This window comes from Schistocerca gregaria, chromosome 2, assembly GCF_023897955.1.
Source record: "Schistocerca gregaria isolate iqSchGreg1 chromosome 2, iqSchGreg1.2, whole genome shotgun sequence".
NCBI classification, from domain to species: Eukaryota; Metazoa; Arthropoda; class Insecta; order Orthoptera; family Acrididae; genus Schistocerca; species Schistocerca gregaria.
The window spans coordinates 526,130,943-526,144,885 of NC_064921.1; the positions used below are offsets into that span (position 1 = coordinate 526,130,943).

Below are 13,943 nucleotides of genomic sequence, written 5' to 3' on the forward strand. Positions count from 1 at the left end.
TTGTCTTATGATCGGACCCAGACATGACGTTCGATTAGGATGAGTTGATTTGTTTCTTCTTAGAGACTTAGAACCGGAACATGGTTGATGGTTTTCTGATCACAAGTGCCACTATAGCATCATCCACAAATGAAGGCCCTCTGTTTTGTGCAGCACAGTTCACCAGAAAGCAACCCCCCCCCCCCCCCCCCCCAGGCCTTGCCTTGGATTACTTGTGTAGTCACCTGTCCCTCCAGCAGCACCTTTTTGTGAATGATGGGATTTTCACCAGGTAATCCCCTGGGCCTTCCTACTTTACTTCACCCTCCAGCACCACATTTCTGTGTATAATGGGGTTCTTTTGTTAGATAAGAAGGATGCTGCTTCCCGGGTTGTGATTTCCACTTCCTTATGCCAGGAAGTATTGCACCTCCTGCATGTCGGATATCACACGTCCGTATAGTTCACAGCCCCACTTATAGAGGCCACCTAGGTTGGCCTCCTGCCATGCTCTGGTGAGTCACCAAAGAAACAATATTATTTAAGTGATTGCAAATGAGTGCTTGGCTTATTTTGTAATCTGTATTACTGTTGTCCAGTCAGTGTGTTCAGTACTAAGCACAACCAGTACTTCATTTTATCTAATGTGTCACTCTATAAAGTACGGTGTTACATAAATCTTGTTTGTTATTGCTATACAAGAACACATACACATCAGTAGCTACAGTGTGCTAGCTGGAACTGCAGTTTGCCTGGTTGACTGGAGTGAGGGATTGTGTCATGTGGTGTGGGTAGATGGAGAATGAGATGGGAAGCAGGAGAAGGGGCTGGGGAGGGGTAGTTGGCAGCACAGTAGGAGGTAGTCAATATGTGGGATAGGAATGCATGAGGGAGAGCACACAGGACATAAGGGCATAGGTGGCAGGATAGAGGAGGGCGGGGCTGGTAGAGGATGTGGGTGCAGTGGGTTAGTGGAGATTGAAGCCAGGAGGATTATGGTAGCAAAGGATGTAATGCAATGATAACTTCTACCTGCATAGTTCAGAAAACTGGTGCTGGGTGGAAGGATACAGATGGCATGAATTGTGAAGCAGCCGCTGAACTTAATAATGTTGTGCTCAGTTGTGCATTCTATCTCTGTACAGTCAATTGTGTTCTTGGTGATTCATGTGATGGCCATTCATTTGGTGGTCAAATGCTGTGCAAAAATAGCAGCAGAGCTGGTACATAACATGGCTGCTTTTACAGGTGACTTTGCCTCTGATGGAATGGGATAAGCCTGCAACAGGACAATGTCCTGGGCAGGTGAATCAGTCAGGTTTTGCATCTATGTCTTCCACAGGGTTATAACCTCTGTGGCTAGGAGTTAGGAGTGGGAATGGTATAGGGATGGAACAGGATGTTGTGTAGGTTGGTTGGATAGTGGAATACCACAGTAGTAGGGATATGTACTACCTTGGGCAGGATATTCTTCACTTCCGGGCTTCATGATAGATGGTCATAATTTCAGATTCTGTCAGTCCCTATCCCTCACAAACATAGTACTACAAAAACAAATCATCTTGGCATAGGCACCTCTGCTAGATACTGTCACTGATCAATCATCTACCTAAACGACATCTCCCAAATGGGATGCCTTGCCTTTCAATACCTGAAAGAGCACTCCAGGCACCATTTCCATTAATTATCAAACTTACTGAGATCATAATGCCACCTTGGGACACCACTACCTACCAACAGCTATCCTAAGCCCTGAAAACCCTGTTGTCAACCCCTCACCACTCACAACACTCAGCCTCTACTTTGTTAAAATTTTCCATTTACCACAGCCTCTGAAACTCCCTCCTGAAACTAAATTTAGAACCTAAAAATTCCAAAAACATTGTTATCAACATATCCACCACAAATATCTATCCTGCAGGAGTATCAGTCCTAAGCAAAGGCTCTGCCTTCAACCCCACACTAAGCTCAACCATGCTGGACTCATTCAAGATCCCTATAGTGGAAAGGCCTACTTGCTACCAATACCTCCAACCAAAGCCAAACTAATCCTACCACTGAACCTCACCTATCCCATTTCATGCACATACATCTACATGACTACTCTGCAATTCACATTTAAGTGCTTGGCAGAGGGTTCATTGAACCACAATCATACTATCTCTCTACTATTCCACTCCCGAACAGCGAGCGGGAAAAACGAACACCTAAACCTTTCTGTTCGAGCTCTGATTTCTCTTATTTTATTTTGATGATCATTCCTACCTATGTAGGTTGGGCTCAACAAACTGTGATCTCATCCCCTCCCACCTAACCAGTCTTGGTCACTTTTTAGGACTTCCTTACCTCTAACTTAGCCTCACCATTCTTCCACTGGTCCCTTCCCAAAAATACAAAATTCTCGACAGAAGAAAGAACAGCCGTTTGTAGCTTCCCTGGAGACAAACGTGCTGCCACAGTAATGACAAATCACAATGACTTTCTGAAAGAAGGCTTCTCCAACTGTCTGAATCCTCCACCTACAATGTCTGCCATAGTGACCCCATTACAGAAGGGCAACATAACCTCCAGTTCCTACTCTAGTCTATAGGCCCATCCCAGGATCTCTCTCCTGAACCCATATTACTCCTCACCCCAATGATCTCCACATACCTATCTTCTAAATGCTTCCCAAAATCCACAAATCTAAAAATGCTGGACACCCCCATTGTAGGTGGTTACTGTGCATCCACTTAATGATCTCTGCTCTTGTCACCCAACACTTCCAACTAATTACACATAGCCTAGCCTCTCATACAAACCAATTCCTTCACCAACTCGTGACACTCACCACCCACTTACTTAATGGATCCATACTTATCACTGTTGATACCATCTCACTATTCTTCGACATCTCTCACGTTCATTGCCTTGCTGCTGTCAAAGACTACCACTTCCAGCAATGTTTTGTCTCAAAACTCACTAACTCATTTCTTATACACCTTACCAATTACATCCTCATTCATGACTAATTCTCTTAAAGGAGAAAATGTACACTGGTGTTCAAAAATTGAAGCAACAAATGAAAATTTTGCAAGGTTGCTTTTATTTTCCAAAAAAAACTGTATAAACAGGTGATAATATAGCAGAAAAAATGTAAAGAATACAGAATACGAACAACTGCAACAGTCATAATGATAGACAAAAATGTTCATTTCTTCCAACTTAACGAGTTTGCACACACATTCCAACAACTGGTTAATGTTCTCAGTTTAGGGTGTGACCACCTCTGGCAGCAATACAGGCCTGACAACATTGAGGAATGCCGTGAATGACGTCAGTCTCAGGTTGAGGCAATAACACTCATTCTTCCTGCAGAGCTGATCACAACTCTTGAAGTGTGGTTGGTGGACACTGACATGATGCAACCTATCTCTCTAGTGCATCCCAGATATGCTCTACAGGATTCAAATTAGGAGAGTGAGTAGGCCACATGATGTGTGCAATATCTTCCACTTCCAAGAAATTATTGACAACCCATAGTCTATGAGGTTGAACATTATTGTCCACCAGTACAAAGCCTGGGTCCACAATGTCTTGAAACAACCACACAAAAGGTCCCACGATCTTGTCATGATACCTAACAGCAGTTAAACCTTGCTGATTCATCTATATAATTCCATGAAGAGCTGTTTGAGTGATCAATGTATTCCTTTCCCACACCAACAGGGATCCTCCTCGATATAGGCCTTTTTCCACAATATTTGGGTTCCAAAATTATGTTCCACATTCCCTCCCATGCGAATGCATTGAGGATCACTCTCGAGAGCAAATCAGGACTCATCAGTGAAAAGAACAGTGGCCTACTGTTCGACTGAGCAGGTGGCTTGTTGACGACTTCACTACAGATGTTCCCTTCTGTGAAGATGCATCAGAAGTACACATACAGCAGGACTCTGACAGTAAATGCCATTCTGCTGAAGCCTTCTGTTCACCATCTGCATCGATACAGGCTTCCAGTAGATGCTGCAAGGTCAGGTGCCAGTTGCCATACAGCACTAAGGCAGTACTATTATGCCCTCACAGCCAAATAATGGTATTCTCTCTCTGATGTCGCACATGATCAGCCTTGCCCTGGTCTTTGGTATACAGTTTCAGTCTCTATAAATTGTCACCACACTGGAGAAACAACAGAATGATTCACAATAAGTCATCAGGTCACATCAGCGTGTAACTGTCCTGCTTCCATTCTTCCTATGGCCCTCCACTGCAGTGAGTCTGGTAGGCATCTTCTCTGTGCCATACTGCACTGTCTGTGACTGTGTACGTAGTGACTGTGGATGCTGTGGATGTGGGACTATCTGGCAAACACTATGCCATTTAATGGGTGCCCTGATGTCATTCCTGGCATGGTTGTCCATTGATGGGAATGCCAACTTCCATGCAGAACATGATCATAAGGACATCTGCTGACAGTTTGCATGATTATATCATGAATTAGACACAGGATGGGGAAACAGTGGTTTGTTGCTTTGATTTTGGACAACAGTGTATAAACAAATCTGTAGCACAACCATGGTCACAGCACAGCACCCTCCATGCTGTTCTGTTTATGGGCCACCTAGAGAAAATCTTCCTAGCCTCCCAAAACCCCAAACCCTTGTCTGGTTCATGTTTGTTGATAATGCCTTCGTAATCTGACCAAGGACCAAGATGTCTTATCCTCATTCCTCCAAAACCTTCTCCTCCATCTGCTTGATTTGCTCTTTCTCAACCCAATGTGCCATCTTCCTGGACATTGATCTCCATCTCTCTGATGGCACAGTCCATAAGTCTATCAATATAAAATCCAACAACCACCAACAGTACCAGTATGAACTGTCATCCCTTCCACACAAAAAAACACTCCTATTTAACCTTGAAGACACAACCCCGTGAATATATCCTCACAGCCGTCTGCTTAAAACCTGCAATGCAAAATATGTAAGTACACTCCAAGAAAACTGTGAACAAATTATCAAAATGGGAGGTAAATTGGTAGATGTGACATACGCATACAGACAAACAATTGATTACAGTTTTTTAAAAAATACACGATTTATTCAAGAGAAAGAGTTTCACAAATTAACCAAGTCAATAATGCATTGGCCCATTTTTGGCCTATTGCAAACAGTTATTCATCATGGTATTTATTGATAGAGTTGTTGGATATCCTGCTGAGGGATATTATGCCAAATTTTGCCCAATTAGTGCAACAGGTCATCAAAATCCTGAGATGGTTGGAGGAACCTGCCCATAATGCTCCAAATGTTCTCAAATGGGAAGACATCCAGTGACCTTGGTGGCCAAGGTAAGTTTTAGCAATCACAAACACAAGCAGTAGAAACTCTTTCCATTTGTAGTCAGGCATTATCATGGTGAAATATTTGCCCAGAATACCTATCCATGAAGAAGAACAAATTGACCTGTAGAAGATCATCAACATACTGCTGTGCTGTAAGGATGCCATGGATAACAACCAAAGGCATTGTGCTAAGAAATGATTGGCACCTCAGACCATCACTCCTGGTTGTTGGGCTGTATGGTAGGTGACACTCAGATTGGTATCTCACCACTGTCTGAGTCACCTACAGATACATCTTCGGCATGGAATCTCACTGACTGGAGTAGAACTGTCTTCAGTGATGAGTTCATGAATCCTGCTTCAAACTGAGCCCTGATGACTAGTGACAACATGTCTGGAGACACTCCAGACAGCAGTGGGATATCAACCCGATTGTCAACTGCCATACTGTTCCATAACCAGGAGCAATGGTCTGTTGTGCCATTTCATTTCATTTCATAGCATGGCCCTTTTGGTTGTCATCGACAGCACCCTTACAGCACAGCTATACATCGACAATATTCTACTCCCCATCTTGTTGCCCTTCATGGCAAGCATTCCTGTGCTTACATTTCAGCAAGACAATCCCTGCCCTCACTTGGCACGAGTTTCTATTGCTAATGATTGTTTTCATGCTTTCCAAACCTTATTTTGAACAGAAATATCATCAGATCTCTTCCAAATTGAGAATGATTGGGGAATTATGGGCAATCCTTCAACCATCTTAGGATTTTGATGATCTAATGCACCAACGGGGCAGAATTTGTCACAGTATCCCTCAGAACGACATCCAACAAATCTGTCAATCTATGTCAAGCCAAATAAGTGCTTGAATAAGGGCCAGAGATGGACCAATGTGTTACTGACTTGCTCAAATTGTGAAGCTCTTTCTTTTGAATAAATCATTCATTTTTCTGAAATTGTAATCATTTGCTTGTGTGTACATGTACATCACATCTTTGGATTTCTGTCTCATTTCGATAATTCTTTCACGGTACATAATATTTTTATTTTTGTCTTTTACTGTATAAGAAAAAATTTAAACAGTGGAAAACCCAGGATGACAAAACACCAATATTGGAAGGACAGATTGTTACTCACCATACGGAGGAGGAGTTGACTTGCAGGCAGGCACTATAAAAAAGAATATTACAAATGTTTAGCTTTTGGATTAAGTGCTTCAGAAAAAGAACACAAACATTCAGACAGGCACAACTCACACTCACACATGGGCACTGTTGTTTCTGGATGTTAAGGCTCAACTCAGTCATGTGTGAATGTGTGTCTACAACTAAATGGCTTCTCTCTGTGGTGAGTAGCAATCTATCCGTTCCATATTGCTGAAAAAAGAATTTATTGTTTGACTGCACTTTCAGTGATCAGCCAATCAAGTTAGTTACTCAGCAAGGTAGCAGCCACAACAGCGAGTTGCTCTTTTGCCTGCCAGCTTCATTATCCTCTGGATGTGTCAACCAGTCCTTCATATAGAGGACAAAATGCTCTTTTCATACCATGTGCAGTTCACTCTGTGGCCATAGCCAGTTATCATGAATATTGTGTCCCTCAGTGGTAATTATTAGGAATAAAAACCATTTTTCCCTGAATTCTGACATTTCTCATTTTAAGTGAAGGGAAAACACTCTGAATGCCCACCTCAGTTTCTGATACCTGCCTGACATTTACAGACTGGGGTCCAAGAGTGGGATCTTTCCCACCATTTGATCCAAATTGATATTTTTCTGCTGATCCTATGTCTTGGCAACCATAGCGATGCATAGAGATTTGATTCCATGGGCCACTTAGCTATTTGTCCTAGAAGCACATTCGGGCATGACCGACAGTGTGTTAGGCAGTGATAGTCCAATCAAGCACACGAGAGCACCATATAGCCATGTGCCACTACACTGCATCCATGCCAGGGCTAGCTGCTAACAGTAGAAGAGTAGTTGCAGGCTGCACCACACTGTGCACTGCTGCTGGGTGCCGTAACCATGCAGCAGCTTCTCACAGCTTGCCCCTGAACACTCCAGCCTTCGCCACCCCTGATACCGATGCCAACACCACTGCCACCTCAGTGTATGTAAGTGTCACTGCAATGCATTTTGCTAGTTAATAACTCCAGTGAACGTCTGCTGACGGGATCTTTTCATCACCTAGAATAGAGTGAGATCTTTTTTTGTATACATCTGTTCAGTTTAAATCCCAGTTTTGAAATCATGCTGGATTTATGACCTTGCCAATGAGCAGAGAGGATCAAATTGGCTTTCAATGCTGCAGATGTGGCCCTGAATGAGCCTCATAACATTATTTTACTGCAACAGCAGATAAGCACCCTACCACTTGAAAAACTAGAGCTACAGGAACAGCTTAACATGATAAATTATGAACGTGAAGCTAGAGCTGCTGAAAATGTGACAATTCCGACCCGTTCAAGAGCCCCTAAAGTTCAAACAGAAAAGTTAGTGCCAGATATAGCCAGTCACTTCCAGTCATAACTTTTGTACCTTCTTTTGCTGGAAAGCCAAGCAAAAGTGTAACAACATTTTTGAGAAATGTCAGACACATTGGACATATATGCGCATGGTCACACCATTTATTGTTAAATTTAACCAAGCTGAAGCTTTTGGGTGATGCGCAAACTTTTGTTGAATCAGTAGATGCTTTGTGGGAAGCACTCACTTTTGAATTCTTGGCATAGGGGTTAGCAGAGAGCTACTCTAACAACTAAAGGGTTAGCCATTGCCATGATTAGTTTCCACCCTTCGACAAAAAAAGCAGGGAGTCCTTTGAAGCATTAGCAGACAGAATTAGGGCAGTATCTTGTCACATGTACACCCTAGGAAGGGACAATACAAATAATGAAGTGTTAATTGAAGAAGCTGATGTGAGAACAATTGATGTATTCATACATGGAATCAATCTACATATAGGGAGAGAGGTAAAGGTAGCCTCCCCTATCTCCTTGCATGAAGTGGTAAGACTTCCTCTATAACACAAGGAAGTCTGAAGACCCGCCAAAGTGTGTGCCAACAAAGCATGACATGTGTTCATTAATGACACAAATTTCCAGAGATGTGGGAAGCCCAACTATATGGGCAAGCACGACTGGGCTATCTGTTGTAAGAAATGCCATACTGTTGGACATGAATAAGATCACTGTCCGCAAACTAAGTGGCTAAATTCCCTCAACAGGCAACAAAATAAATAGTCAGTCAGACAGGGGTACTATTCCATTGGAAAACAAGTGTGGGGCAGGTTCTGACACCTACCATGAAATATATGAACCCAACAAAAAGGGAAGAGCCCACTGAGGTGGCATATTTAGTTTTAGAGGGAGAGGTCAGAGGGAAGAGTGTCAAAATTCTTGTGGATACTAGAACTCAGATGACAAGCTTGTGTTAAAATCGCCATGGTACAATATAAGTGGACTTGGAGACAGGATAACCAGACCTGCTGGCACTTGTACAATAGACCAGCACACCGAAGGGAAAAAATATGTCTTTGATATGGAAATAGTGAGGAAATGCAGATGGAATTTTGATATCATCCTGGGAAACCATCTTCAAACGTGCTATCAGGCTTGATAGATTGCAGGACACATGCTGTTTGGTTCAGTGACACAAACCACTGTCCGGACAGTGAGTGTGCATCTCATTTGTGAGGAACTTGTGAAGGGAGGCCTACCTCACAAGCTTCAATGGAACCATGTAAATGCACATTGAAAACTATCATATCTGTAACAATCAGTGGTGGAACAAGAAAAGTTTCTGGATTTAAGTAAAAGACCAGGTGCCACCAAGATCAGACTTTCTGGTCGACCCACTCATCAAGAACGATTTTCTTGACAGGCTGCAAATCCATGTTAAGGGAGGTCTAAGTAGACCCAAAGTAAAAGGGGACAGGTTTCAGTTACCTGTATGTGTTGACAATTTTGGTCAATGGGAGAGAAATCCCACATGGCACATTACAAACCAATGGCAAAGAAGTTATACAAATAGAAGTTTTGAACCAGAAACAGTGTCAAGACAAAAATATCTGTGAGGAAGATTTGTGCACTAGCCACCTTGATAAGAAATCAGTTGAAAGAGAAGTTGGCACATTTTCTAGAGACAGTGCAAAATCTTTTGTATCCAATTTTAGAGAAATATGTGTGGTTATTCAAGGAAAGGTGATATTTGCTAGTAAGTGACCTCATACAACACGAAATTCCCACAGGAGATGCTAGACCAACTGTGCAGAAGCCACATCAGTTACTTCATCATTTACAATCAGTTGTTAAAGACATGATTCAACAGAAATTGGCTGCAGTGACAATTCAACACTCTGCAGGCTGCAAACCCATGGACCAGTCCATTTGTCATTGTGCCCTGGATACCATCCGATACTAATTGCACCACAAGACAAATCTAAAACTGCTTCTGTGATCCCATCTTGACTTTATGAATTCTTACTGTGCTTTTTGGTCTAAGAAATGATCCTGCCATTTTTTCAGTAATTTGCTGACTTCTTATTGAGAGGTTTAACGCCTACTATGTGTTTTGTGTATTTTGATGACATCATCATTTCGGCAAAAAAAAAAAAAAAAAAAAAAAAAAAAAAAAAAAAAAAATGGAAGAGCATGCTGAAAGATTAAGAATTGCATTTGCACAGGATTATGCTACAACAGCGAAGCTATTAACAAAATTACTACAGAAAGATGTAGTGTTTGAATGGACAGTTGAGTGCAAAGCAGCAATAAGGAAAATTAAAGAATCTTTGACTAGTTCATATTTACTAACATTCCAAAGTTTGAAAAACCTTTCAGTCTTTCAACTGATGCATTACAGTATGGTGTCAGAGCTGTTTTAAGTCAGGAACATAATAGTGAGGAAAGACCAACTGTTTACACCTCCACACAAATGAAGTCAGCAGAAATTACAGTGCTGTCAAGGAGAAGCTGCTAGCCTTCATGCTTAGAGTAAATTACTTTAAGTGTTACTTGTATATGTGTCAGTTCCCTGTGGTTACAGACCACACTGCTTTAGTATGGATGTTAAGTTTAAAAGGCCCCAGTAGTTGCTTGACTAGATAGACATTAAAATTATCAGGATATGATTGCACAGTTCGGCATAAGCCTGGCTGCTGGCACAGCAATGCCAAGAGCCTAAGCAGGAAGTTTAGAGTTGCACAAACAGATGATGTTTCCACAGAAGAACTGAAAGACTCAGAAGAGAGAGAGATGTAGAATGACACCAGTATGCATCACTCTCTGATTTTGTTACAGAAGACAGTATACTGTATCACAAGACCCCATTGGGTAACAGAATAGTAATACCTAAAGAATTGTAACAACAAATAGCAGCACAGTGTCATGACAGTTTACAGGCCTGCCATAATGGGTGATGAGCCGTGAATGCAAGAATAGCCTCAAATTGGTGGAGAGGCTGACAAACTGATGTTAGGAAGTATACACTCTCGGTATTAATAACAATATTATTGATGGCTTTATACACAGTAAGGCAGGTATGCCTTCTCCTCCTATAATAACGTGGCATCTTTTGTGTGAGCAGTCAAATGCTGTTGCTTGTGCACAAAGACTGACACCTTCTTACCAAAATCATTACTTATATAGGCAAAACTGTTGAGCACACAGTTATCGATGTACCCTTGTCCGGTTGGTAAATTTTCCATGTCCAGAGCTCGATGGTTATCCAAGATGAGTGGTTATCAGGACCAGGAATCATCATAAAATAAATGACTCTGAATCCATGTCAGTATGGGTCGAAGGTGTTGACAACTGTAAGTCACAAATTACATAAGCTAGATATTGCCAACCACTTAGACTTGGTCATGAACAAAAAAACTGAAGAGAATAAGTGTTATGAATCCACAGTAACAAATTACTTGAATTTAAGTAATGCAAGTCCAGGGAGACAAAAGACCTCCACAAAGCTTATAGAGAACTGAGTTAGTTCGCATAATGTTGCTATAAGTAAAATAGATGCTAAATGGAGTAAAAGGCTTAAAAGTGATCCATTTGTCAGAAACACATCTGGTCATAACCCAATGCAAGTGTTACATAACATGAAGAACACAAGTTATGCTCCACTTGACAGTCGGTCAGAAACTCCTTCTTGTGCTACAATTTGAACACCTAGAAAATTGCCATCTCACTTGGTGTTATTAGTACCAATGGATAGCTGAGATACATAAATCTTGCATTTGCAAGCAATAACTGTTACCAGTACACAACTGTTTTATTTCTTCCTACAGTGCTTCACACGTAGTGTGTGAACTGTGTGCTCTTCACAGTTCGATTCCTCTGCCTCTTAATGTCGCTTGCAGTGTTAATTTCAATTCCTGCCATGTGCCATCTTTTGTTGACTAGCGATCCCAAGGGAGCACTGTGTGCTCTGCATGAAGCAGTTCCTCGTTGCACACGCAGTTGGTGGTGAGCACGAAGGCCAGAGTGGTGAGTGGGCCTCAGTAGTGTGACGGTTGTCAACGCTATGTCTAGTGTGGATGTGGCCTCGATAAAATTACTGGCTTTGGGTCTGAATAGAGGTGTCTGATTCAAGATGTTATTGAAATTTTATCACTTCTGTTTCCTCTATTTTGCTAGTGTGGAAGCAAGACTGTGCCTTGGTACCAGTAGCTATTCGTCAGTTTGTGCATCAATCAAAGTAAGACCTATCAAGCAAGACTGTGTCCCAGTACCAGTAGCTATTCGTTGGAAAGTGTATCAATCAAAGTAAGATCTGTCATACATATTTGTTCAGCGGCAGTTGACATTCACATTCCGCTAAAACGGTGATCCAGTAACATGGCCATATCGCCAAAGTTATTTGTCGTGGCTAGCATTGACTGTTCCTATCAGGCACTTTAGTATTCTCTTCCATTTCTTCTGCGGTGTGCCGATGGGTTCATTTCAGTGTTAATATTCAGCCCAATGGAAATTGATTATTGTTGTCTTGTGGTTGAATCCTGGGTTTGTTTGAATCGATAACCAGCATGTCCCATACGACTCACTTCACACGTTAAGCAACCAAGATAAATGTGACATAAATTTGAATTTGTGTAATTTGATTATCCTGTTTTCTATGAGATTTTAGTTGATTAGTTAAATAACTATTTTATACTTTAAATTATGTAAAACTTGTACCGCCCGTGGAATGAGGTTTTGACATTAGAGGTTTTTTTTCTTTTTTTTTTCTTTTCTTCCAATTAATGAGTTTAGTACTTTATGGAGGTCAATCTTACCATTTCTTTACCTGCCTCAGCTTTAGGGAGGGGTTTAATTCCTCAAGCCAGCTTTAGGCCAGTGCTAGTCCAGTGTGGTTCTATCTCTCAACAAGTATTACAAGATGTTTCATCAGTAATGATTTATAATGCCACGAGCAAATTCCTATGCTACTTTCACAGAGTATAATACAAATGTAACATGTTACCCCCTGCCGTTACTTTTGAAGTCAGCCAATTTATTTACATGAAAATGAAACAGTTCATTAAAACAACTACCTTCTATACAACACTTAGAGTTTCCAAGAGTTGAGTTAGAATCATACTTTCAAACAAAACCTTTACTATAATTCTACACTCAGATTTTGCACAGTGAAGCAGCACTTCAATCCCATTTAGGTTCAATATTGTTGATTATTATCTGGTAGAAACGAAAACTTATTATAAAATAGGAAATTAATAAAGATAAGCTTACTTTCATCAGCTTAGAGGCAACAGGGTCACAAGCATGTCACTGAAGATTTCTGCACCATAGTATCATTACTGATTGCCTGGTAAATGTCTTTCCATCCTCCTGATAGGAAATATTAATGAAGTTACAATTAGAAAAGCTTAGCCACTACAGTGACTGACACCACATTCTTGCATGCTTGCAAAAGTTTGGATGTGCACCAGTTTCCCCACCACTTATCTAGCTGCAAGTGGTGGCCATCACTCTGACATCAAACAGCTGTCCATGTGCCAAACACCCACTGTATCCCAACTTAGCAAAGAACTATTAAAACATAAAGTTAAAATGTTAAATCTATTATCACATAAATGGTTATGCACTTGACTCATGGCTTAAATAAGTCCAATGTTAGACTGCTCAGAGCTCGCCAGAAACCATTCTGCACAATCTACCATACCAATCATAACATGCAAACTATTACTAATAGTTTTAAGTAGATAAAGGAAAATATTTCTAGTTTCTCATGCAACATGACTCCATTATGTGATTGAAGAATCAGGACCATAATTGTCATAGTTTTGAGTAAACACAAGTATACCAGTCACATTAAGAATTTCAGTTAACACTTCGTGGAAGGTTTGGCTGTCCTATCTCTCACTGTAGCAGGAGCGATTAATGGAGATCCATATTTGCCAAAGGCCCACTACAATATCGATTTTCAAAGAAAGTCTTGCTACATGAGAGCTTTCTCTCTATAATGCACCAACATAGCCAAATCCTGCCTGAATTAACTTACTCCTAGCAGAGATCTCAAACTAAGCAGAAATCAGACATTAAGATACAAATACCGAGAAGTTTTCACATTACAATATATATTTTCACGGAAATCCTCTCTCTCTAATATGCCAGTGTAACCAAATCCTACCCAAGTTA

The 13,943-nt window shown here is 41.1% G+C and overlaps 1 protein-coding gene across 2 annotated transcripts in view; it reads right to left on the reverse strand.

The window, feature by feature from the left end:
* LOC126330342 (cilia- and flagella-associated protein 300-like) overlaps positions 1-13,943 on the reverse strand; it is a 139,965-nt gene that overhangs the window by 82,609 nt on the left and 43,413 nt on the right. Inside the window, exon 3 of one of the 2 annotated variants that reach the window (XM_049996349.1) lies at positions 6,443-6,475. The exons of the other annotated variant lie outside the window; for it this stretch is intronic. Within the exon in view, the coding sequence (XP_049852306.1) occupies positions 6,443-6,475 (33 nt within the window). The remainder of the gene's footprint in view (positions 1-6,442; positions 6,476-13,943) is intronic. 2 annotated transcript variants of the gene reach the window in all.